The sequence below is a fragment of the Scleropages formosus genome, chromosome 9, assembly GCF_900964775.1.
Source record: "Scleropages formosus chromosome 9, fSclFor1.1, whole genome shotgun sequence".
Lineage (NCBI taxonomy): Eukaryota > Metazoa > Chordata > Actinopteri > Osteoglossiformes > Osteoglossidae > Scleropages > Scleropages formosus.
In genome coordinates, this window is record NC_041814.1 from 22,418,568 (window position 1) to 22,445,450 (window position 26,883).

The window sequence follows — 26,883 nt, forward strand, 5'->3', positions numbered from 1 at the left end:
ATACCATTAACTATGTTTTTGGTACTAAGCAGATTACATATAAAAGGAGTTGCAGCAGTGTATGAGTGCTTAAGAAGATGGTTTTATAATATGAAGTTTTTGTTCTGATGTATCATATGTCTTCTCCTAGTGTTTTGTGTTTCTCTGTCAGATTCAACAATATTACAAAATGTGCTGAAAATTATATTTGTGACATTCAAAAAGGAACAATGTATTAACATATTTTTTCAAAAATGAATTTCATTTTTTATTGCCTTATTATAGGCTGTGTCCTTATGGGACTCAAATAACAGGTGAGAAGTACAACAGATTTTGAAATTGTTTAAGGTAACATTTATTTGATGTATTTACAGTACATAGTTCAAACAAGGCTTTTTAATATGAATGCACAAAGGGTTTAGTAAGACACAAAAACAATACCCTTGACCTCCACATACATTCTCGTTCATACACACAACCTCACCCAGGTAAACAGACAAGTGGTTGGACAGACAGATAGAGAGACTGTTGCAGACACGCGCGCACGCACTTGCGAGCACATATTAGAGGCACCAACAAACAAAGATCGTCTGCCACAAAACTATATTAAGGATGAGTTAAGGTCACCTCTGGTGGAGACTCCCCTCACACCTCTCACCTCATCTTATCATACAGTTCTGCATAATCAGCATTCTTTCTCTGCAGGGAGCCTGTGATAGCAAATTAAAGAGACTCAATTACCATTTTAGACAGATGGCCCATCAGGTTAAAGGTTGACGGAGACCACTGCTGTGGTTATACCTACTGAACAATTTAATAAACTTAGATCTACAACAGGCTACAACAGCTAATGAGACATCTGAGACTTTTTAAAGTTTATGCTAAACTAGCAAACAAAAATTAGTGGTAATAAAAAATGAACTACAATAAAGTCATACACCTTACTGAAGCACCTGAAAAGCTCGCTTCCAACATACTGTCCCAGCAAACGTTTCAATGATGGAAATTCACATATGCAATCATTTCTCCTTTTCTAACCAAGGAAGGCAGATTCAGAATGGAAGAAAGAGGCCAGGGTCCTTTAATGTTTTCTTGTGCTGGAAGCCAACAGTTTTTTCCATTTATTGGCAATATTTCGGGCTTAAAGTCAACAAAAGAAAACTGGAGAAATGCTGCAATTACGTTTTGTTTTTTTCTCCCCCAAACAGAAGCAACAAAACATACAACTGCAAAGTAAATTCAGTTTTAGAATCAAACTGCTTCACCAATAAGTGACCATTGCTGAATGACTGTAATAACAAGGAGCTGGTACAGTAATCAGAAGAGGAACGTGTCTGGCCAGAGACCGTAAAATATATGTACAGGTTGATTGTCTGGCTCTGTCAGGGGGTTGAGCAGCCAATTCTGCAGATGGCGTGTACCGATCCGCGGCCACCCGTACGCTGCTGCAGACAAATTCGGGAATGGTAGCTCCGGGACACTGGAATGCCATTGACCATGCAAAACAAAATAAGCAAGAGGTAAGACGCTCAATAAACATCATGCAGTTGCAGTCTCGTGGTATCTCCCAAAAATGGCTGCTGCTCTTTGTGGAACTTGTTGAGAAAGTGGGAAGTCACGTTTAATCCCCCGTCCGTAGTCTTTTGTTATTGTTGCCATGAGCACCCTCTGTACATCTCCCTCACTTTCAAACACGGAGGTAGAGAACAAAGACTAAAACTCCCGCAGGCTGAGTTTTCTGGGGACTCTGCACAGAACAAGAGATGTGATTCCCTCCATCTGGGGTCTATAAATGGCCATTCCTGTCAATGAGTCGACAGCAGCCGATGATTCAGCCGAGGAGGTCCCACGCTGAAGTGCTGCAAAATCTCAATAAAAATCACAAAGCAAAAAATATATATGTATTTACTCAACACACAGGTTCATCCAAGGCCATCTTAGTAGTCATCATAGGTATTGAGATCTGAGAAGTAGGCGTTGGTGTATGTTTTCCCGGCAAGGTGTGGGTTGAAGTATTTATTCCTTTCTTCCAAAATCAAGTTATTTTTATTGAACACCTGTAAATGAGATGAAAAGACATATCGCTGTCAGAGGGTGATGATGATTGGGTGGTGATTTACTTTATTTTGGTCGGCTTTCGTCAACAGTTCAGAAGTACCATTGAGGTACAATACATTGCAAACGTAATGCAATAATCAATGTAAATGAAAAGTATTGCATGTATAAAAAATAAATCGATCTATTATGGAGAATGTCAATGGTTTCTTCTCCCCTTCCATAGAGCCAAAAGAATAAGACAATGGTCATGTGTTCCATGGTATCAAGATGGGTGTGCAAGAAAGAAAGAAAAGTGCACTAATAGGAAGTTCTCCAAGAAAACCCTTACAGATTATTAGTTATACTGCTAGCATCACTTTTATGTTGAAATTATTTTCCCTCCAGAATGCTACCTGTTACCTAACATTGTTATTATAATAACCGCTTCTTAATTTTTTGTTTGCGCTGTTCTCCAAAGCAATTTACAATGTTAGGTTTGTACACTAAGCTACTTATAATTATTTATCCATTTATACAGCTGGGCATTTTTATTGGAGCAATTCCAGCTAAGTACCTTGCTCAAGAGTAAGGTATAAATGGACTTCAAACCTAAGTCTTTTAGTGGACGATAACGGCACTAATGATGGCTCCAACCCCATGCTGCTCACTCACCTGGAATCTACAACCTGCAGGCTTGCAAATGTTTAGCTCCTCTATCTTTGGTGAGCTAATCTAAATTAATATAATACTCTGTTGGATTATGGAAAGGGATGGCCATTATGCAAAAAAAAAAAAAAAAAAAAAAAAAAAAGCATTTACACCTGCTTTTTCTCTTTTACATTCAAAACGAAACTTGCGACAGCACCAGAAACATTATTCAGGCCAGTCATAAATTGGGCTACCGCAGTGCTGAAGCTTTTATAGATGAGAACCATCTGTCAAAAAGACAAGTAAAAAGCATTAAATTAAGATTATTTACACAGTAGTTTTAAAGTGACTTCCTGGTGAACGCTACACAAATGAATCCCTGCTACTGATTTAATGTGACGTGCTGAACCCCTTTCTCCAGTGCTGAGAATATTACATTATTCTATTGTAAAACCACCATCCTACAGAGCAAGCAGGGGGCAAACCCTCCATGTAAAACTCTTCTCTCTAAAGGTTTCCCCAGATATGTTTACATTCATATTTCATTATCATTATTTAGCACAAATTCTGTCAAATGCTGAAATACCATAAAAACAACACATATTAGTGTTAAAGGTTTTGACACATTGCCATAGGTGTACTGGGGTCAATGTAACGTGCTCCACCAATTTGGCATAAGTACTAAACTATGCTGACTGAAGCATAGCTAAATAAAATAAAAAATCTTTATCTTTTCCCATAGCTTAGCTTTTGGGTGTCTTCAAAAATGAAGAAACACAAACTTTTAAAATCGATATTGTGGCTAAAAATTATTCAGCAACTTTGAAATTAAATAACATACTCATCATTTATATCCCTCAAAGAAATATACCTAACTGAGGGATAACCTATGATTTAATTTTTTAGGAAGCAGATGGTTTTATGGGACATGCTTTACAATACATTGTGTAATTGCTCAGAGCTGCAACAGTACAGCCTGAAATGAAACACTAAAAAAACACTTACGCGTGAAAAACAAGCCATCAAAAATGAAATATGGATGGATGCCATTTAAACATAACAAACAATTGATCAAACAAACATACAAAAGAAATACACTGCCTTCTCACAAGTGTACAGCTGGGCCAGTTATGAATGGGTTACGATGAGTTATGGATGATGGTGCCCTCTGCACGTGAAACTCGCGAGTGCAGACCTGGCGTGAATGAGGGATTCACAGGAAGGGATGGATTTCGGAACAGGTCGTATACAGTTGGCGAGTGTTAGCAGAAAACCTCCGGGCCCGCTGGCGTTCCCGTGTTAGAAGTGCGTGCCGTGGTCATCCAAGGCCAAGAGTACAGATACGCCGGGCTGTGAAGAGGAATGGGGGCACAGGGAATCCTCAGCAGGTGGCTTTTTTCCTAGGGGGTGGAGCTGAAGGCATGCATTGGCAAATTAAGCATGCAGCATAAGACGGACATTGCTGGGAGGGTAGCCTCAGGGTGGGGCTCATGGGAAGCGGACTGTGCAGGAGTTCCAGCCCACCATCAGTGGGCCATCTCTGAGTCAAATGCGTATGACCGTGGGACGTGGGGCTTGGCGGGCTTTCAGCTGCGGATCTGTCAAGTAAGGCTCACTTGACACATAGGTTTTTCGAGGCACTGCTGATCAGGCCTCTATGTCCCCTTCCAGGCAGAGGGAGGAAAAGCATGGGAAGTCATTTATAAAGCAGGCCATCAACCACGGGGTCTCATTTTCATGCTCATGCTCATTCTACTCTGCTGAATACACCTGACTGCAGGATTCAGACTCAACTGCAGAGCCTATCCACTGAACATGGTGGCATCTATTACAACATAAACCTCCTTGAAAATGAGCCCAGACTCACTTTTCAGATGTTTAAGTCCCTTCCAAATGCTGTCATTTAAACCTAATGCCTCCTACAGTGCTGACTGATGTCCCAGGATTTAATTGCAAAATACGTGGGTACTAATTAAATTTATTTCTATTACTATTTAACATTTGATGATTTAAGTCATGAACTACACACTTTCAGATTCTCTGAAAGAATCTTTCTTAATAATCCTTTGTTTAAAATTTTAACTGGATGTTAAATGGTTCAATCACTCATTGGCTACTTTGGAAAATCAAGGATGTTCACCACAGAATTGTTTAACACATTCCTCTCTTTTTAAGACATCAGGTTCAGGGTCCATTATAAAGAACAGCTGATACATTTGTGTTTGTAATGAAGACATTTAAAAATGACATAGAAAAACTCAGTGTTAATATGAAGTCCATGTTACGGGGCATGAATTACGGAATAAGGACACTGCGCATACCAGTGTTCCCATAATCACTTATGAGAAAGCAGTGTATGGCTAATTAGAAGATTCATTATTTAAAGAACCATCAGGTTTAATGCAAAACTGGATTTTCTCAGGAAGTTGAAGTGCCACACTAGCTGGAAGAGTGCATTTGTGTGCCACACAGAAGGAACAGGGCTAAAACAGACCTTGATGGCCTCCACTGAGTCATACTTGTCCAGCTTGTTGATGTGGTTGGTGATGCTGGTGTTGAGCGGGGCAGCGGATATGGGGTGGATGACTGTGGCATCATGGGACTGCTGCTGGTACCTCTGACAGTACGTGTAGACCAGCAGGGTGATCAGGCAGCCCAGGATGGAGCTGCTCAGACCAACAGCGATCATGTGGAACAAGTTGAAATCTGCACCAATAAAAAAAAAAAGTTGTATGCTTATTATTATATCCTGTTGTTTAAGCAGCACTGATTTCCAAAGGAACTTTCAAATTTTACCCACATTTATGACTTGATGTATTATTACAATGACTGCAACAAATAATTTGCTCAAATATACAAGAGCAAGGCCAGTTCGAGATATAATCATGTCCTTGACAACAATGCTACCAGTTCTCTTTCACATAAACAGATAATACAAAATATTTCATCAAATTATATGCTAAATACAATGTATTTTAGTGTATTTTTAGTGTAAAAAACAAAAATCAAATGTAACTTTTAAAAAGAATGTTTTGTGTTGCTACAGTTATAGCAGCGCATGACACAGATTGCCCGGTAGTCTACCTTGGGCACTGGTTCATTATAGATAAGCTTATTACCACGAGTGAAATATTACCTCCACATCGCCTCTCTTCTCGGCTAGATCGTGCAATAGACACTTCTAGAAAAAAATAGAAAAAAAACACTCATTAGAGAGATAAAGGACATCCTTAGAAGTACTGAAATATTCAACAATTTACCCATAAAATTTTAACAGATAACAATTAGCACCTACAGTACTTTATAACACATTTCAAGTCTCATTAATAAAGACTCAAGTACAAGACTTTTTACGAGGCTTAATGAAACACTGGCAACTGAATGACACTTGGGGTAAGGGCATAATGCATTTTAATTATATCGCTAATGTATATTCAGATTCATCTTCCAATAACAGCCTAATGAGGTTAATATCTCCTTTTACTCTTTCGGGACAGCTCATAATATCAGATTTTTCCTTTTTTTTAAATCAACGGCTAGAATGCGTTCATTATTCAATTGCTATTCCGAAGTTGCAATTGCACAGGTACTCTCCTGGTAATACATTGCCAGTCAAAAAGAAAACTAATCAGAGGCACATTGTGTGTTTCTGACAGAGGAATAATACAATCATCAGCACAATGTAATTGCTAGACACTCAGACATGTGAGAGGTGAACAGAAGTGGATGTATTAAAAAGGTAGGTATCGATGTGTTATTGTTCAAATTCAGTATAAGTGCCTTGACACGACATCTAAGCTCACGGTGCCGGTCGCTCACCTGGGATGAGGTTGGAGTCCAATGGGCAGGGCCTAGTGTCCGAGCTGTTGCCTGAACACTGGGTGCCTGTTGGGAAGAGGACGTCACAGTGGCGGAGGCGCGTCTGCATCCCTGAAGAGTCGCAGCGAGACCATTCTGACCACATCGACCAACTCTCTGAAACGCAGACAATGACCTGTCATGGACTGTTTGAAAATTATTCCACAGGGCTATTCAATGATTCAACAAGGACATAACAATGACCTAGCAAAGACCCTAAAAGAACTCTAGACAAGGACCCAACTAATACCCAACAAGGACCCCAAGAGAACTTTACAAGATCCTGGCAAGGACTGAACAACAATGCCAGCAGGACTGTTCGAAGACTGATGCGTTCATACCCGATAGCTCACAATACTTTATGATACATTTAAAAGAGCACATTTCCAAATATAAGACAAACAAATTCTGTTACTGAAATGCTTAATATGTCTTCCCAGGCATATTAGTAAGATGTCCCTTGAGAAAGACACTAACACCCTGTATTACTATACACACAATTTCCCTATTAAGACATCCACAGCGTCACCTTCGTTGACTCCAAGTGCTGATCATTCCCCAAACCAAAAGCGCTAAACACAATCTGTTTCAACAATCATTCGTGCAAAAACTTCATACATTTTCTTCCAGTAAATAACTCTTGGCTACACCGTTTGTTTTCCATTAAAACTTTGACATTTTAATTTATCCATGTGAAAAAACAAGATTATACAGATTGAAATTTGCATATATTTTTAAGTGAGTATGCATGATTTGTCAAGCCTGTGTATGTTGACATGTGAATTGTGTGCGAGATGAAAGATTTCTAAGCAGTTAGTGACAAAATGCTTTCCTCCTAGACACATGACACGGGTATCGTGACAGCCCCAGGTGTGCTTTGTTAAATATAGATAGGTGGTTGTCCTGTGCTGCCTAGATGGACACAGCTGGATATACTGTGTTACCTGGGCATGCCTGGGTGTTGCACAGGGCCTCCTCGGTGTGCAAGCCCAAACAGATGTCCCCACCGTAAGCTGGTGGGGGGTTATTGCAGTTGCGCGTGCGCATGTAGTGACCCCCTCCGCATGTCACTGAGCACTTGGACCACGGCGACCAGCAAGACCAGCTTCCGTCCACTGGTGAAAGGAGAAAAAGACGTGAGGGCGAGGAAACGCCTACAGCAGACGATACGTCTCCGATTCCACTTCCAGTGTGAGCTACAACCCCTCGTCTTAATTAACCAACCATTTTCACCAAAACCTCCGTTTACTTTACATTTTAATTCCTCCCTGATGCCCTTTGAAAGCACACTGTAACATGAAGATTTAGAGATTTTAAATTGAAGTGAGATCAGGTGTTACATCTTGCCGTTGGGAAACGGGAACCAGTCACACACTTCTGCTGCTCCTGCCTTCCTGGATGTTCCTCATGCTGTGCTCACTGTGGAAGAGCTGAGGAGCAGCAGGGGGTTACCAGCCATACGCCCTCCCAGATGGGGAAACACCAGCCCTGTGGTCATTACCTCCACGCGTGACTGCCATCAGGTATACTCCTTCACTCACATGTAGATTCCTAAATTTCACACTAATTAACACCGGAAAATGGTGTTAAACAGACTTCTTTGAAGACAACGCCAAGCTCGCAGACACTGGCCACTCAGGGTATGGAAACACAGGTAGCATAACTCTTAGAAGACATTAAAGGCCTCTGGGCTAGTCTCACTTGAGCTAATAAGATAAATCTGGGCTCAAGACAAATGTACTGCCATTCACAATGAAAAAAAATAGTGAAACTGCAGCTTGTATTGCAGCACGATTGACATTGGCACTTATTCATTTAGCTGATGCTTTTCTGTAAAGTGAGTCACAATGTTACTTACAATGATTTACCCATTTATGCAGCTGGGTAATTTTACTGGATTTAGGATAAGTACCTTGATCAAGGGTACTATGGTTGGAGGTGGAATTTGAACCTGGTTACAATTAGCTTTTTGTGGACAGTTCATATTAATGTATATCGCTTGATATTATTGCTTTAAAAAAGGAAAACAAGAATATATTATTTTTAACCTTTATTCATTCATTCATTAACAGCTTGTCCAACACTGGGTTGGGGTGGTCTGCAGCCTATGCCAGAAGCTAAGATTGTGAGGCAGGGACACCGCAGATAGAACACCATTCCATTGCAGAGCAATCAGACACACTTATATTAGTCCCCTAAATTTTGGACAACATGCATGCAATCATCTTGGTGCAGGATTATTTTTAAATGAGGTCTTAAAGAGTAATTTCTGATGGTGAAGGCGTAATAGAACTCGACTACGGTTCTGTCATCGCTCTGTAATTTCTCTGTTGCAAGTAGAGAGCTGTTCGGTCACTTTCTGCCAGCATGTTACTGATCATCTAATTTGAGGTAGGTTTTTCAGAAACAGCAGATCAATTGATTTCAAAACCTATGAAACACCAGCAGGGGAACAATTTTTTTTCCCCCTAAAATTGCAAACGTCTCTTATACACTTTTAAAACACACAGCATTGCCTATGACAAAGAATATGAATTATACTTCATTCATTGGGATATCTATTTTCTCCAAAGCAATTGGCACTCGTAACTTGGTATACAATAATTTACTCATTTAGCCTCTAGGTAATTTTCACTGTATCAGTTCAAGGTAATCCCCCAGCTCAAGGGTATTACATCAAGAGCATAGGATTCGAACCCAGGTCCTTGGAGCACTAAGAACTACACAAACTGCTACCCAAACTCAGTGGAGGGATTTCAGATTGTTTAGAATGGCATCAGCTTTGGTGTTTGATCCATTCTTTTTTACATAATTTACATGCATTTACGCATGCAGGCACTGGAATGCAGACACACACACATGCCAGACAAGTATTGTTACTGAATGCACTGCAAATCAAATTAGGGGTGATAAGATTATAGATATACACAAGCAATCCAACCAGTAGCTGTTCAAGCATTGTTCAAGCAGAAGCCGTTTCGCCATCTCCTGTACCACCTGTCGATGGACCCATGATTGATGGCTACCGCTGCTGAGGAACCGCACAATTACAGCACTCAGGGAAAATCTCTGCCTCCTCAACAGGCCTCATCATTAATAACACTTAAAAAAATAAATAAATAACCACAGCAAAAAAGAATCCCTCACTGTCTACTTGAGGCGTAAATTTCTCCAGGTGTTCTTTTGTACTTAAGCGCAGATTTCCGTTCAGACAGCAAACTTCCTCCCAAAGTAGGAAGAGTCATCTCTTAATTAGAGAGCTCTGCTCCTGGTATTACAGTGCTGTGCAAGGCATCTGATGACAGGACGCGATGCCCCATCGTGAGCTGCATCATTATCTTCAAGCGCAAAGCCCCCTTGGACAGGCCTCAAATTTTCTGCTGAAAATTGGACTCATCATTTTAATTCCATAGCGTCTTTAAAAACACTTCCTCGATTTATAATAATGATGCTGGCATTTGTGATTAAAAAACCTCTCGAATTTGAAATTAATTAAAGGTCAGTGGAAATAATTAAAATTCCTGATGCATACTCATCACCTTATTACTTTGTAAGGGACCTGACCGAAAGGTGCAATATGTACAATGATTTATTAACACCTCTCTTAACCACCTACACAATATTTTAAATAATTATTTTGTATTCTGTTGTTTTCTGCCCTCCTATTGTATACTAGGGGAGTTTCTGGATTTTGGTTATATATCTTAGTCTAATGTGCCCCTTGCCAGGTGAGACCTGCGCAATGGAGTTGAACTAGTGATGCACAACTTTGATATCTTATCAGTGCTCATTGTCAAGATCTGTAGTTGTGCTTTTCCTGTAGACACAGCACTGGAGGGGTGGGGGAGGAGTGGAAGCAGTCTGCACTAGGGGCTGAGGTGGGACTCACCAGGGCAGGGTGTGATGTTGCACTCCTGGTACTCCAGAGCAGGTCCTGGGCAAGGCAGGCCCCCGTACTTGGGTTCAGGGTTAGTGCACGTGCGGCGCCTGCTGCGAATGCCGCGGCTGCAGTCTCGGCTGCACTGAGACCAGGATGACCAAGCTGACCAGCCGCCATTGACCGCGTGGACTGCAACCCGACCTGACCGTAGGAGGTCACCTGAATGGCAAGAAGAAGGGAGTTCTGGTTGTGTTGACTTCCACTTATTTGCCTATGGAGCACTTACTCACTGGACCTCTATTAAAAACTCAACACGTCTTTGAATCTTAATGGCAAAAAGTTCCCTTCTCTGTGTGTTGCACATTTGCAGTAGAGCCTTAATCTCTAAAGTAGTCAGTCGTGATTTGATGCCTTACAATTCACTCACTAGCCTCTTTTGGAGGAGGACATTTTAACTCACTGTAGCATAACCTTGACCTCAGTTGGTGCAGTTAAGCTTTTCAGAAGGAGACGTAGTGCCATCCATGAAGTGCTGACTATATGACAAACGGACCAAGGATAAACCCTACTTCATACTGATTTCAAGCAGACAGGTACACCGTCTACACTGCCTAAACTCCTTACTACATTTCCCTCTCAGAGGAACAGAGACTCCTTAGAATCTATTCACACATCAGCACAGACTTTGGGGTCTTAAAAAGTGTACCCTAGTGCTATGATATCAAATTTTAGGGTGACCAGCTAGAAAACAACCATGGCTTTCATGATGCTGATAAACATGGCTCACTTGACAGCAACAGTGTATGTAACAGTGTAACATGTAAAAATCACCCATGGCAAAATTCTGTCTGTTTATTCTCCCAAGAAAAGTAGTTTTTGATTTAAACTGATCTACCAAAGCAAGTGATTCACAAAGAACTGACCACTCACAATAAGAACTGTCTTTTCTCTCTATTGCTAAAGCCCTTGTCTGCCAAAGGACCAAGACAAGGATATATCTCCATGGGCTAGCTTCTGTGAGGGAGGTCATGGTACCTGTATTCTACTGAATTAACAACGCCCGTGGATTAGCCCGAGAGTCAGCAACATCATTCCCAAAGCCGTCACAAACTGGAAAACATTTGCTCAGAGGTCTGGGAAATGCTTATTAAAAGTTAGTGAAAGAGCAATTGCAAAGTCCTGTCCTAAAGGGCATGAGATCAGTAGCACAGCCTTTAGCAAACACCTAGCGAAAGAGAGTAATTAGAAAGACAAACAATATTATTTATATCTCAGGGGGTCAAAAGAGGTAACAATGAAACAAGGGTGATGTGATGGTGGAGTGACTCCTTGGTTTTATTGAGCTTCACAGATCAATATATCTTCCCCCAAGAAAGACTAAAAAGTCAATTCTAAAAAAATTCTACTTCTGTTGTATCTTTCATGTAATCCCTTAATTCCACATAGGTTGCAAAATCCAACCACCAGTCATTGTTTGTTTGGTGAATGTAGAACAATGTGTGTTTCCTCAAAAAGGGGAAGCAGGAAGTGGATGAATGGTCAGTATAAAGAGAAATTCTTCACCTGGTTATGAATGAGAAGAAGAGAAAAGCAGAACTTCATAAGTCTTACAACGAATGGATTGCAAAGTGTTGTTTAGAAAAACAACAAAAGTTGGTGTTCTTATTCAAAAATTAGATTAAAACTTCACAACTGAAAATGTTCAGAAAATTAACTGAGATCAAAATGATTTTGGGGATTTTGTGTTTCCTATCATTTTTTCTAATGGAAAATGCAGTATTTTTTTCTTAACTGCTATAGAAGTAAAATGGGAGAAAAAAACCATGAAAACAAAACAAGCTGTGGAGTCTAGAGGGACATGACATTCATATAACAATGTACTAATACTAACACACATTAGTAGAATAATTAATTTGTTAGCCTCATTAAGGAGTATGCAGTAGATCTGTAATAGGGTGTGAATACTGCTCCAAAGTAAATGAGGACATTTTTAATGATGTACAAGTTTAATGTATGTATGAATAGAAACCAGTGACTCTAATGAAAATTTATATCCCCAGATAGTCTGGTGACTAAAAATAATGCAAAAGATGTAAAAAATAACTTATGCATATAACACATATAAATTTTTTTTTACAAAATCTGTTGACAATTGTTCAAAAGATGTCAACATGAAAGTAAAAACCATTGAAATCATATAATCATTTAAGATACATTTTTGCTTTTGTATGAAAAATATTTTGGTCATACTTATTGTATAAAAACAGTTTATCCTTGTTGGGATCCAGAGGTATGTCTGGCTGTCTTGATATCACATTCAGCGTAACTGCTTTCAGAGACAAGGTAATTCACCGGTAGGCAGTCTTTCTTATCTTTCCTCGGCTGGGTGCAGCTCATAGATTCCAGTCGATAGGAGAACAGGCACAGCACTGAACCTGAATCTCGACCAAGTGGCAGTTTATTCTTCTTCTGCTGCTCGTCTACTCTAGAATTATGAGCCTCTCAGCAATACAGGATCTACCTCCTACTACATGCCTTCAATATGGACTTAGTAATATGGACATGGCCTTTGACAATTTACAACCTACTGGCTGTCCTGTGGCTTCTGCTTCACATAAATTTGCCATGGATGTGGTCCAACTGAGCTGGAGTTGCCCTGGAGGACATTACTTTTATTACAGAAATGTAAAGCTGATTAAAATTAGTCCGTGGACAAATCAGATGACCTAGCACATACGAATTTAGAATCTTGGATCCTAAATATGCAGTTTAAGAAAATGATAATCTGATTTCTACTAATGATCACATGTTCACACTACTGATGATGTGAAGCTCCTGCCTTGGCAACCTGCCATGTTCAGTCATTTTTGAGGTTATATTTATTTTATTTTAGCTGATGCTTTTCTCCAAAGGAACTTGCAAAGTTTACCTAATTATAATTATTTATTCATTCAGCTGGGTATTTTTTACTAAGGAAATTCACTGTAAAGACCGTGCTCAATAGCGCTACTGCAGGAGGTAGGATTTGAACCTGCAACTCCTGAGCTCCGATACAACAGCTCTGATCACTACCCTACCTGCTACACATACCATTCGAACTAAGGCTTCTAACTGAACACCTTAACCAAAGCATTAGCGTCTCGCTGCCCAATATTTATACTCATGACATTCGACTAAGTGTGGGCAATTACCATGTCTTAAAATCGATGCTGAAATTCACAGTCCCTTGTAAAGATTTCTTTTATTGCAGCTACTGCTTTTCACCTCTTTGTGCTTTAAGCCCTGTTACAAAACATTTACATTTATTCATTTACAAAACCTAAATGAAATACATATTGTTTCATTTCATTAATATTAATCCTGTAAAAAAAGAGAAAAAAAAACAGAATCCATCAATCCAAACTGTGATGTGTTCCTATGTTCGTTTACAAGACATCAGTGACTCTTTCCCTGTTTCTGCAATGGAAACGCAGTGGCAAAAACTTCTAAGAGCATGGAAATTCATCTAAACACACGATGCTCATGGAATATGTGTCTGGTATCCGTCTGTTAGACCTTCTGTGAGATGGCAGCTGTGCAGCAGGAAGAAAGGTCTGTGTTCCGTATGAGAGGTTTTCCAGCGGCCCGTAAGAATCTTAACAAGCAAACCCAATGGTCATTTCACTGCTGCACTACTGCATCTTATGATGTGGGACCACCGCAGCTGCATCGAGTCAATTAGCATCTTGTTCAGACAAGTGTTTACAATAAGCAAATTAAAGAGTTTTTCAAAGGAGAGCATTTATTGTGCATGACCTCTATTTTTAATTTATTTGCTTGATTTATATTGTTTTCATTGGCATAACAGTATAACAATTTTCCACTCTCTAGTTTGATGAAACTCAGTTCTTTGTTGGATGTGAGTTACCGTGATTCAGATGTTGTCTACCGATTGTTTCAAATCCCTGTCCCGCCGCTCACAATTTTTGCACTGTGAACCAACAGGCAATATTCTTGAGGAGAGAGTATTGCACTTTTACGCTGGCAATAACTCATGGGCACTTGACACACCAATGGGACCACTTAGCTGTGTATGGCCAAAAAAACATGGCCAGTCTCGTCCCGGCAGAATCAAGCCAATTTGGTCTCCACTGCCGCTGCTGACTGCTGGTCACAACTGGTGAATGACACAGTCCAGATTCGAGCTGCGACCTGACCCGAGGGGAGTGTGCCTTAACAGGATAGGCTGAACATGATTCATTTTTCAAGATCGTGTTTGTAATGTTCATGTAGGCATTTTAACTCAATAGCACAGCTCAGGAGAGACTTGTGGATGTGAGTAACCAAATAAAGGACTTGTCGACAAAGCTTACTTTTGCAGATGGAGAAGAATGGTATGGAAATCAGAGACTGAGCAAGCGGGAGAGCAAGAAAGATAGGGAGAGCTCACCATCAGTGGAGCAGCCAGTGGAGCCATCATTAGAGCAGTAGCGCATCTCGATCCTCTGCCGGCCCACCTCCAGAAGCCCGGGGTCTGGCACTCTTGCCTTGCAGGTGTACCTGAACCGCTGCTCGTAATGGCCACCATTGTCTGAGATGTTGACTGGTGTCCAAGGCGTCCAAGGCGTGGTTTTCTTCAGCTCTGGACAGGGGATGGAGTTGCAGGTCTGGTACTCCTGTTGAGGACAGAAAACATGACCCAGTATGAGGTCAACCTCTGCAGGAGGTCCTAAATCTGTAAAAAAAAATCTAACAATTTTCAAGCATTAGAAATAAGTGCAGTTATATCCCGGGGCACCACATTGCCATTTTGCTGCCTCAAGGAACATTTTCATTACAGTCTTTGCTGAACATAACATATGGCAAACAAGCCAGGCAGCAGAAGTCATTGATCAAGTTTAATTTATCAAGTTTAATTTACCAAGGATGGACGGCTGAGCTGTAATGAATATAAAAAAAAATACAGCACCTACGTATGTACTGTCACTGGCATTTTGACCTGATTCAGCTGAAATTCTGGACAGCGTTCATTTAAAAATGTTACTTATTTTAGGTGCTAAGAACTCAAGGATCTTACGGCATAAAATCTCAACTTCAAGAAACTAGAAAATCGTCATATAATTATGGTTTCTGTATCTTTAAATTTTTGTCTGATCCCCAGTTCTATCTTGTGCTGCATTTTGCACATTTGTCTTAAGTCAGGAATTCATAATTGATGTTTTTCCACGGTCTGTGATTATAATCCATATAATATAACCACATCCTTCTAAGACAGCATAATACCTGCTTGGACAAGAACAGAAATGAAGAGAGAGGAATAGACTTAAAATGATATGTTCATTAGATAAAGAGGATGATTGTACCCTTTTCTTTCCCTTTATTTATTTATGCCAAACAGACCTTGAGTGACTGCCAGACCTTGACAAAATAAGATAAAAGTCCCCTTTGTTCATCCGTCAAGTTGTCACACTGAGCGGATTTCAACACCCAGGCCGTGCTCCTGTAAAGTCATGGCAGCCGAAACAGGGGCCCAAGGTTAAAGACACACGGGGATTCACATTGCATTGTTTGGAAGAAAAATGAGTCTGTCACAAATCGCCTGCTTTCACACTGTGTAACTTTGTAATCATGCTTCGGTCATTAATATTTAAGGGCTCCAGATACTGGAGATATAACATAAAGCTTCCTTGGCCAACGGCCTGCTTTTCCAAGAAAGCTGCGGAAAAATTCAGAGCCTGCTGAAAATTGCACATATGCAAAGTACCATTTGCGGTGACGTCTCTGGGGTGTTTAAATTTCAGCACATTACGTTACTCGCCCTGTGAATATTTCACAAGAGAACAACGCAAAAACATTCCTTTGCGAGATCTATAGAGAAATTGAAGTTTGTCTAAAAACCCATGATGATAATTAGCGGCCTCAACGATTCATCGCATGGTGGCAATCTTTACTATAACACATTTAATCTGGAAGCTCTTAAGCAAATCTGATATTTTATTTTTTCATCATTGCTACAAAAGAATATTCGGTTATATTGTGGTTAACAAAATTACATTGCATTAATTCATAATGTTTAAAGTATTCAGGTGATAAATTCTTCCCTCACACAATTTTACAAAATGAATGTTTCAAAGCACTGTATAAACGAGTCGGACATTTGCTTATATGAGGTTTAAAAATTTCATAAGAACACAAATCATAAAGCCAGTAACACATAGCCCTGGCGGCAAAGTGGTCTAATCCACTTGCACTAAATAGTTCTGGAAGACATACATCCCAATATACAGTTCTTATAATTCTTTATTATATGAATCTGAACTACATTAAACGTTTTATTTTCATAAAGAATGAATGCTGACCTTAAAATGAAAATATTTCATAGTCAAAAACCATTTTGTTTGATTTTATGTGTGTATATTTGTGTAAAACAAATGAAAGCTGCTAGGAGGAGTTTCCAATCCTGGGGTTGGTGGTACCTCCAAATTCAGCTTCACTGAACTGTATTCTATTCAAAACAAATTACAGAAAAAAGTGATACCTCAGCAATAATCACCCAGACATGACAGGTGGCATGTGAAAAGTAAAATTGGATTTGGTGAAGCTTTCATTCTCGATGACAACATGGAACTATGAATGGTAACAAGACATTTGTATATGGCTACGATAAATCGAGCATTGATCTTCTTTCCAAGGAGTTGTGAATGGAAAAAACAATCAGCAAGGACACCGGATACAAGTAGGTACATTACACTTTGCAAAAAGCAGTGTACAGCACTGGCAGTGTAAGTTACCTTGGTGAATAAGGTGTGTGGGCTGATAACATGACATAGAGTTTGTTGGAAGTTGCTTTGGAGAAAAGCGTCTGCTAAATGAATAAATGTAAATGTAAATGCAAAAAGAATGAGTGGTTGTACAGGTTGAGGCTGCTGAACATGACAGAATTTGGGATTGCACAGAGTGGCTATAATTTGCATTTCATGATGCCACCCTGTCATGCACAAACCCGTGTCCTACAAACCTTTGATTGTTTTTTATGTCCTCTTTGAACAGGAAAATGTGGAAGAGCTGTGTCCCTACCCCCGCTTTAAGATACACTTGTAGATGAACCATAACCTGTTCCACTCACTCCTTTAACATTCTGCAGCAGTTTGTTTTCTGGAGTTATCGAGCTTCTCGGAGAGAGGATTAAAGCAGGCTGTTAAAAACAGGCGCTCCTCTACTCTGTCTCCCTGACTTCCATTCAAAGATCAGGAGCTGGACACCACGTCCCCGAGGCTCTTCTACACCATTACATTGACTGCGGGGTTTGCTTCTATAGTATCAGAGAGAGGACAAACCAATATCTATAGACAACTTTCAGTAGATGTGCATTTAAAATCTCCACAAGCAGCATTGCTGTTAATCTGAGTCTGTTTACCAACACGAACATCAAGCAAAATCAATTACAGAGAGGATTCTCAATGGATTTTTCTATTTTTTTTTGCTTCTTACAACGGGAGAAAAAGAATCAAAAGGTCTTTTTGGCTTAATCCCTAAATCACAAAGGGGAGAAGTAGAAACTCCTGAATGAAAAACATCAGCTAATCCTCACCCTTAACTGTGACCCTCAGGTTACGTGATACAGTCATTGATGTGCAGTGTATACGTGAAGCCTCCCGCGGTCCAGATCGGGATTTTGCTTTAGATCAGAGGGCACAAGTGTTCCATAGGGGTGTGAAATCAAAAGGAGTGGGACGCTCTTCAGATAAAGAGCTTCAAATGCTAACTAGACAAGAATCATCTCTGCGTCTTATCTTTTAAGTGGTCAAATCACATAAAATCCCGTTTTTTTCAATTCTTTGCATCAGCAGCGTATCACTTTACTGCAGATAAATGCAAATATATGTTACTATAGGGAATGTTTCCATTGCATGCTGATTTGTGCATTATTCATTATCCTTGCACATATTAACATATGAATAGAATAATGCTTAAGTGAATATTATGGTAATCAACATTTTCAAAAGGATTCAGTACGTATACATCCCACAATACAAATTATACCACAACAGGTTGGGGTTTGAATTAGCCTTGAAGAGCACATAGGAACTTTGAACGCTGTGTCGTCCCCTTGGGCTGTCAGAAGTCGAACCATAAAAAGGCAGGGGGTATCACAGAAGTACCCTGTCGCTGGACTAATACCGTGCTATGCAAAGGGGAAACCAATATTTGACACAGAAATGACCACACATATTGACAGAAAGATATAATCCATGCCTCTGTGGTATGCATGTTCGAAACACATCACGACCACAATCATTTAAAAATTCCTCAGGGACTTAAAGCCGTTAACATTTTATTGATATATGTCTCTGCAAGGGGGGTGCGGTGGCGCAGTGGGTTGGACCGCAGTCCTACTCTCCGGTGGGTCTGGGGTTCAAGTCCCGCTTGGGGTGCCTTGTGACGGACTGGCGTCCCGTCCTGGGTGTGTTCCCTTCCCTCTCCGGCCTTACGCCCTGTGTTGCCGGGTAGGCTCCGGTTCCCCGTGACCCCGTAAGGGACAAGCGGTTCTGAAAATGTGTGTGTGTGTGTGTCTCTGCAAGTGATGCAATTCACTTACATTTACATTTACTCATTTAGCACACACTTTTCTCCAAAGCAACGTATTTCATGCAAAATACAATGTGTGCGTTACATTAGCAGAAAGAGAGACGTAGATGCAGACGCATATTCTAAAGTAGTTAGTTTCTTTCCACCATATGAACCAATGTTCATCACACAAGTAGCTGCATAAAACTTTATCCGAAGACTTACTTTAAATTTTATCAGAATCACTTAGGTTCCATATGTTAATGTTAAATTATTACCTCTTCCCAGCACCATGTTTTGATTCTCGACAAGTAAAATTTTAAAACACATTAAAAAGTATAAAAATATAATGCACTGAAGAAATTTTTAAATATTTTAAATTTTATATATACTATCATTAGTAACTAAATGTAACAATGGTTGCAATATATATATATATTACTGACTTCACAAATACCTTTACCTGAGATGTTTACATAACAGCTTCAGATAACAAAAATATATATTTTATCAAAACTCTCTATTACTTCTTTACCTTAAAGCCCAATATATATTAAGGAGATTAAATATTTATCGTTAATATTTATTTGTGAAAGCAATTCTTTATGTCACTGAGAAATTAAAAATGCATTTTTAATGTACTACTCATACACAGGCACCAAAGGCTAAGTTATATTCAGGTTATTTTTGTAAAGCTTTTCAGAGGCTCTCCGTGCACTGTGTCTTTCATGTACAGTAAGTTATGATTAGTTCACACGACGTGCTGTATATACTGTACGAAAAAGCATGCATTTATTTATCAGACAGTACTGATAAATCTGACAACATGTAGAGATTTTGAGGAAAATCACAAACATAGAGAACCTATGACAGGACATTTAAATTGTTAAATGAATTAATACTAAATCATAAACTCGAACATAATTATTTTTAAAAGTTTGTAAAAACTGCATTTTCAAAAAATGTTGGCAATTTAAAAGGCAAGCCTCTGTGGAATCATCACTACTGTACACACCATAGTTACACTGGGTATTTTCATACTCTTGTACATCAAGTATCAAATTAAATACCTTACACCAAGTCAGTTGTGCTGAAAGACACATCTATTTGTATGCTTCACGTTTAATGTCATTTAGTAATTTAATTTCCATAACATTTACTTTGTGACTGTTAAATTCAAACGACACCAGATGAACAATAAGGCACCTTGCGTCAGTTTCGAGATTGTCTTTCATGCCATGTAAGCTCCCATTATACGCCCCTACCCACAAATATCACTTTCCTGTATCTACCACCATTAGGAATAATCATGAGATCATCAGTTATAGCCAGGACAAAAGCTTTGAGGCTGCTACCTTGGTAACTGCAGGTGAGAGTGCTGTAACTGTTAAAGTCAGACAGCAAAGAACTCGACCGGAATTGCATTAAGGTATCCTCCTTAATAAATGGATAAACAAAGCACTATGGATGAATTAATTTCCTAGGGTACATAAAACAATGAGCCTTTCAAGAGTCTCACATAATTAAATTTCATTTCTAAAGACTGTTTCATGTTTTCATATTCATAATCCTTTAAGTGGGACTAAGAAAACTTTCGGAATAGGACGAATTACAGTAAATTACAGTAAATACCCGCAATTAGATTAGTTATTTTTTCACTGAGAGTCCGAGCTGAAATCTATGCTACTCACAGCAATGGGATTCAGAGCAAGAGATGCACATGTTCTGTGGGCTGAACAGTAAATAAGCAGTGTGGTGTACACTGCACCCTGGAGAGAAATACTTCACACAAACTATTTCACTGCACAGGTTGGGTTCTGGAAGTGAACTGAGCAAATATAGAAATATTTATATTAAATTGTACGCATTGACAAGAACCGGCTGACTCAATCTGCATGAGAATCGCAAATATTTGTGAGAGTTTATACGACACCTTGCTACGTCTCTGGAAAATTCTTCTAAGACGCAGACTGCCAGAAACAGATGTTAACATCTGCCGTCACTTAATGTCTGACAGACGTGGCGCGGAGGCTGTGGGTGATCATAGATATATTAATTCTAGCACACGAAGGCCGTGTTAGGGAAACGGAGGGAATCGGAGCCGTGCTCAGGCTGCTCATTTGTCTTCTGCAGATCACCTCATCTGGGTGCGCACAGATGTAACAGGACCGCTAAACCGCTGATCTGTGGTGCGGCATGTCTGCCCATCGTGAAAAAAAAATGGACCCCTTCATGTGAGGAAGCATAAACAGATGTTCCTTCTCTTTCATTTGACCTATTGGCTCTCTGCTTTTTTTTTTGCAACTATATATCTATTTAAGGGGAACGTCGCCCCCGAGCACCTTAGCGAACATCACAGGCCTGCTTTCAACAGCCGTCGACGTGCCGTGCAATTATTTCTATAAAAGATCGCGTTCCCAGAGATGCCAACATTTCAAAGAGAGCACTGGTTGATCAGATGGAGCTCTTCAGCTGCTTGTCAAAGGGAATGAGCAACGCAGTATAATTACCAGAGAATGGGTAAGACAGCAGAAAACCAAAGTGCTACTTTTGGCGACGCATGTGTCGAGATTCCAAATGTAGCGGAGATACCGTAAAAGGCGTCCTCTTCGGCTGGCTTCCCACCTTTCCACCATCGCCTCCCGTGTAATTTGCCTCTTCTCTGTCTCTAATCTACGGTAGGCAGCACCAAGGGCGATGGGTGGAAGGTATCACCGGCACGCCAAAAAGGGCAGTGGGACCGATGCGCGACGCATTCGCCAAACCCTGTGAACTTCCAGAGACCTTGTGCTGCACTATTGCTTCTCCCCCTTTTCAGGTTGTTTCTCTCCTTGAGGATCCAAAAACTACCAATGACTTCACAGCCCACGAGGACTGTTTACGTGACAGCTGACGGACTCCGGCTCTCCCGGACTTGTTTTACTTATGCATACTCATCTGCTCCCAGCTGGGGCCATAATAGTCATGTGATGTTTTCTTTTAAAGAAAGTTTGTGACAGTAAGTTTAAAATAGCACTAAAACAACAAACCGGTGTTCCCGAAATTGAAACGGACACGAGCGTGAATAATGTTCTCTCTCTTATTCTCACTTCTCCGCTGGGAGATCTCTGTTCTGTCTCAGAGGACATTAGGGTTAAACCTGGAGCAATATGCCACTTAGCAAGAGACTCATAGTTTGTTTCAGAGCCAAAATACACTAGCAGCATAAGAATACACTATTAACATACCATACTCTAATAATTTTTATATTTCATTTTTATTTTTTTGCTACTCAATGCCTGACTGTTAATGAATAGTGAAAAAATGTTTTACTTTAAAATTCAAGCTTAAACTGACATTTTCATTTTTATTAATTTTAATTTCGATTGATTAATATATCTGTGTATTCTTTCTATATTTTTATATCTTAGATTTAATTGCAAAGACACGGTGCTTCTGGTGTACGTGTCTGTGTAAGTGATGGCAAGTATTTGTGAGTCATATGAAGGCACAAAAACAGGAAGCCCTTACCGTATTGCAACCGGGACACTCGTTCCCGTTTTCGCAAGTCCGGCGGCGTGCCTGCATGCCCCCGCCACAGGGTACAGTGCAGCGTTCCCATGGCGACCAACTGGACCAGTACACATGTGGCGGACAGGGCAGGTGCTCGTTGCAGTATCTGTGAGAAAGGAAGAAACAAAGACAGGACTGTGTCTCATATCTTCTCTCTGAGGCCACGTTTGTATCATTTACTGGGCTGGATATCAAATCTTTGCTTTGCGTGATGATCTCATTTCCAAAAGCATCCAAGAGTGTTTACAAACATTATTCCAAAGTAACTTACAATGATTTACCAACTCTTACAGTATGGTAATTACTAGAGGAGAAATTTTGCTTTGGTCAGGGTATCACAGCAGGAGGTGGGATTTGAACCCAAGTCCTTCACATGCAGAGCATCACCTGCCTGCCCGGTAAAATAACATAACATCCTCAGTAAATTATGGGTTATAATGTACAGTGCAGGTAGGGACACACACTATGTCACAAAGTGCAGTAAAAAATGAAGGAGCCTTTTTATGGGAGTTTCATTTCAACTTTTGACCTTTTTCAAAGTGATGACAAACACATGGTAAACTGAGCTCTGTGTACTGAGGCCCAAAGCAGCAGTAAGGAGAACCATGTGCAAAGGCTGTGCTCAGTCCTGCAGTCTGCCTGAAGTGTGGCCCATGCAGACTGGCTGGCTCCGCTGGGGGTAGTGGTGATGGTGTCAGCGGTGGAGCTGGGGCAGAGGACGGACCGAGGACACAGACGGCCAGCCTCACGTCCCGGTTCACACGGGCTTGCGGCAAATTAACACTTCCTTTAAACCAGACCACAAAACTCGAGACTCAGCCTGCAAACGTATCGTAATAAACCTTTGAAAAGTGTATTGCAATGGGCCCATAATTGCACATCCTGCACAAAAGTAGCTCTATGTACCATGAAACAAGAGCAACTCGATGGAAACAGAAAATCAATGAAGTGGCACTTCAACAAACACACCGTCGACCACGAGCTTCGATGTTAATGTCTCCCTCCGCATTTTGCTCTTGCAAGACTTGTAATGTCTAATGAAGAATTTCACACCGACTTTCTTTATTTTCCTCGCCATCAGACCATATCCAACACATACTTTTACTTATTGTGAGCAACTGTGAAGGATGGACACTGTTCCAACACCTGGAAATAGGGGAAATACTGTTGCCGTAACATCAAAAGTCTGTATCAAGATTCAAAATTGCTGGGAAAAAAAAAACATCAAAAATAACAAAGATTATATCTACCATTTAAATGTAGTTATTTTTGAACAATCTACTCCTTCACATGAGACCTTGTACATGCCCATACTCGGATTTAATTAAAACTTTCAGCAGAGTACCATGCCTCGACACACTTTACCATCTCATAAGTGTAAAAATAATTCTGCAATAGATTTCATACCTTTCGGTACTTCATTTACCAGGTTTGACTGTCTTTACATGTTTACACTTACATTTTACATTTATTCATTTAGCAGACACTTTTCTCCAAAGCAACGTACATCTCAGAAAAATACAATTTGTGCATTACGTTAGGAGAAAGAGAGACAGTTGCAGACGTGTGATACTTAAGTAAAGTTAGTTTCTTTCCACTTTATGCACCGATGTTCATCGCACGAGTATCCGCATAAAACTCAGAATAGACGATTCCTGTCGATTCCTGTTGCCACTGATAAACTGAAACAGCTTTCACGCCGTGCATACATCCAGTTTTCTCACACAATATTGAAATTACTCTTTTTAAAAAAATATTTTTGTTCAGTAACAAGTTTATTCAAAAACAAATTTGTCTCCTTGATAATTTTATTTTATAGTGTTCAAAGTACACAAATTCTTTTTTTAATATCTTTTTGAATTTTTTCCAACATGAGCAATTGTGATTGTTAGGGCTTCATGATTACTTGACTAGCTGAATCAGATATTATAGTGGAGGATTCAAATAAACATACAGAATGATGTGGGGGTCCTTCAGTAGAGGTTTGGGAAATGGTATACTTTTACAATTTACCTATTTAGACAGCTGGATACATGTAAGGAATTCAGTTTATGTTCATTAATGATTGGTGCACAAATCACCACTTATCACAAACCCTCTTAGGCCTCCATCCAGCAACCTTTACATCTTACAACTCACATCACCAGCTGGAGATGTTCACAGATGTTGGCATTTCAGCCCTATTGTTCAGAATTCAACCTTAAGAGCACGTGAAGTACGAGTAAACCTCACAGATAGCCAGTTTCAACCTATGAGTGAAAGAGTGAAGAGAGAAATAATAATTGTATTAAAACCAGACATTCTGTAATTGCACGTGTCCCAGTGAATCAGGTTAACTTACTGATAAGCGGTAGGAAAATCACTACCCTATGGGAACTAAAAAGGTGGGAATCGATCATTTTTTCCTCAGGTAGCCATTTGCAGAATGTCCAAAGTTTCGTCCAGGCAGTTGGTAACCTGAGTTTTTTCCTCACCGTGCTTTGGTCTCTATGAAAACATTTATTTCCCCTTTAAACCTCACTGCATGGTGAAAGCTATTGAAACTGAATGCCCTGACTGCCTCTGGCTTTGGACCCAGACCTCTCCAGCTGGGTGAGAGATATGGGACACGGTTCTGCGGTGGACTCTGGCAGACCCTTGCCGGGGCCAGCGTTTCCACCTGGGGCCCGTAAGCGCATCGCTCCTCTGCCAAAAACAACTTGCGTTTGTCAAGCCGCCAACAAGCAGCACGCAATGGCTTCCTCAAGGCTTCGAACCCAGTTACCTGGCACCTGAGTGACAGATGGAGAGTGTTTGCTTCTACAGGACAGAAACTGCCCAGCAGAATGAGCGATGGGTATCCTTGTGGTTTTATCCAAAGGCCCCAGGAAGGGGCACAAGGGGAAGAGAAAATACACGAAAAGCACTGAGACAAAAACCAGATTGAATGTGTCCTATGAACATAAACTTGCATCACAATTTTTGTGTAGAGGGCTAAGGATCGGCTCCAAAATAAAACCAAAAAATGATACTGTAAATCCTGAAATTGTGATTATGAACTTAATACTGGTAACAAAGCACATAAAACATCTGGGGACCAAGCTGACTTTTTATGGTTAAATGAGGAAAAACCACTTGAACTGGAAAGTCCTGTAACTTAATTTACTTTGGAATTCTGTCTGCTACACGTTTTCAGCCTAAGTACTGTATGACTAATAGAAAACATTTCTTTTGAACCTCAAGTGCATTTCTAGTTATTATCCAGTATTGGGGGAAAAAAAGAAAAATAAAAGACCCATAAAAGGCCACTGTGTGAAAACAGTTGTTCCTTCAGATTAGTTGGCCAAAGTAAATGCCTCCTCGCCGGCTGGTTTTAGTGCTCTCTTGAATTGCTCCTTGCTTTTACAGTCGGGCTCATCTGGCGCGAGGCTAACAGTGGGGTTTGAAGGGGGCTGGACAGCTCAGGGCAAACCGCTCTGCTTTATTAGGGCCCTTGAACACTGTAATAAATCCACCACCTCTATTCTAGTTGTTCTGGTCGGCTTACATGTTTCCATAGAAACGGGGTCAGTCACTAAGAGCCAGGGAATCGAATGTGTTGAATTTGGTCCAGGACCTTCCTGGAGTATGCCGAGCTACCGAAGAGGGCTGCAGGGTGTTAACCAGAGATAATAAACTGAAAATATAGTGACGAGGCAGAAATTTTGCTACGTATCAGACAAGACTGGACCAGACAGGTCCATGTGTCACTATAGCAAAGAATAAAGAATACCCAGCTATATAAATTACTCTTTTATATAGATGGGTACTCTCTATCAGACACTTTCCTCCCAAGAAAATGACAATGATTTACTAATTTATGTAGCTGGGTATCAAGTATTTACTGTATCAGTTTAGGGTAAGTACCTTCATCAAGGGTACTTAAGCAGGAGTGGGAATTACAAACTGAGTCTCTTCAAGTGGAACTTAACATCTAACCACTATGGTACCACATCTTTGTTCAGGCTTACCATTGTGGTGAATACATTTCTCATTTCTGTGTTTCAGATAACCAACAAACAAAGAACAAGGCAATCAGCTAGTCTGAAAAAAAGACAAAACATGACATAGCTGTTATGTACCGTGTAACTATTCACACCCCTTCATTTATAGTACACTCATTTGAAACGTTAAATTCAGTCTTTAAATGTTAAAATCAGTATCTCCTGTGTTCTACAGCTGTAACCAAAGTATTCAGTCATACCCTGTAAATATTGTATGTATACAAAGCAATATACTTTAAAATTATAACATTACACAGCATTTTTGCACCTTTGTTCCATTTTTATACGTCAAGTGTTTCGGGTTGGGTAGATAATATTCTATGAGTGAACCCCAAAATTTGTACCATTTATTTATCCTGG

The 26,883-nt window shown here is 40.1% G+C and overlaps 1 protein-coding gene across 1 annotated transcript in view; it reads right to left on the reverse strand.

Moving 5' to 3' along the window:
* Positions 1 to 401: 401 nt before the first annotated feature.
* The window catches only part of sema5a (sema domain, seven thrombospondin repeats (type 1 and type 1-like), transmembrane domain (TM) and short cytoplasmic domain, (semaphorin) 5A), a 75,230-nt gene continuing 48,748 nt past the window's right edge, over positions 402 to 26,883 (reverse strand). The window contains exons 14-21 of the mRNA XM_018754289.2: positions 22,460 to 22,607; positions 14,832 to 15,057; positions 10,412 to 10,621; positions 7,467 to 7,637; positions 6,484 to 6,639; positions 5,801 to 5,845; positions 5,159 to 5,370; positions 402 to 2,036 (exon numbers count right to left, since the gene is read on the reverse strand). Of these exons, the coding sequence (XP_018609805.1) occupies positions 1,917 to 2,036; positions 5,159 to 5,370; positions 5,801 to 5,845; positions 6,484 to 6,639; positions 7,467 to 7,637; positions 10,412 to 10,621; positions 14,832 to 15,057; positions 22,460 to 22,607 (1,288 nt within the window). The 3' untranslated portion in view covers positions 402 to 1,916. The remainder of the gene's footprint in view (positions 2,037 to 5,158; positions 5,371 to 5,800; positions 5,846 to 6,483; positions 6,640 to 7,466; positions 7,638 to 10,411; positions 10,622 to 14,831; positions 15,058 to 22,459; positions 22,608 to 26,883) is intronic.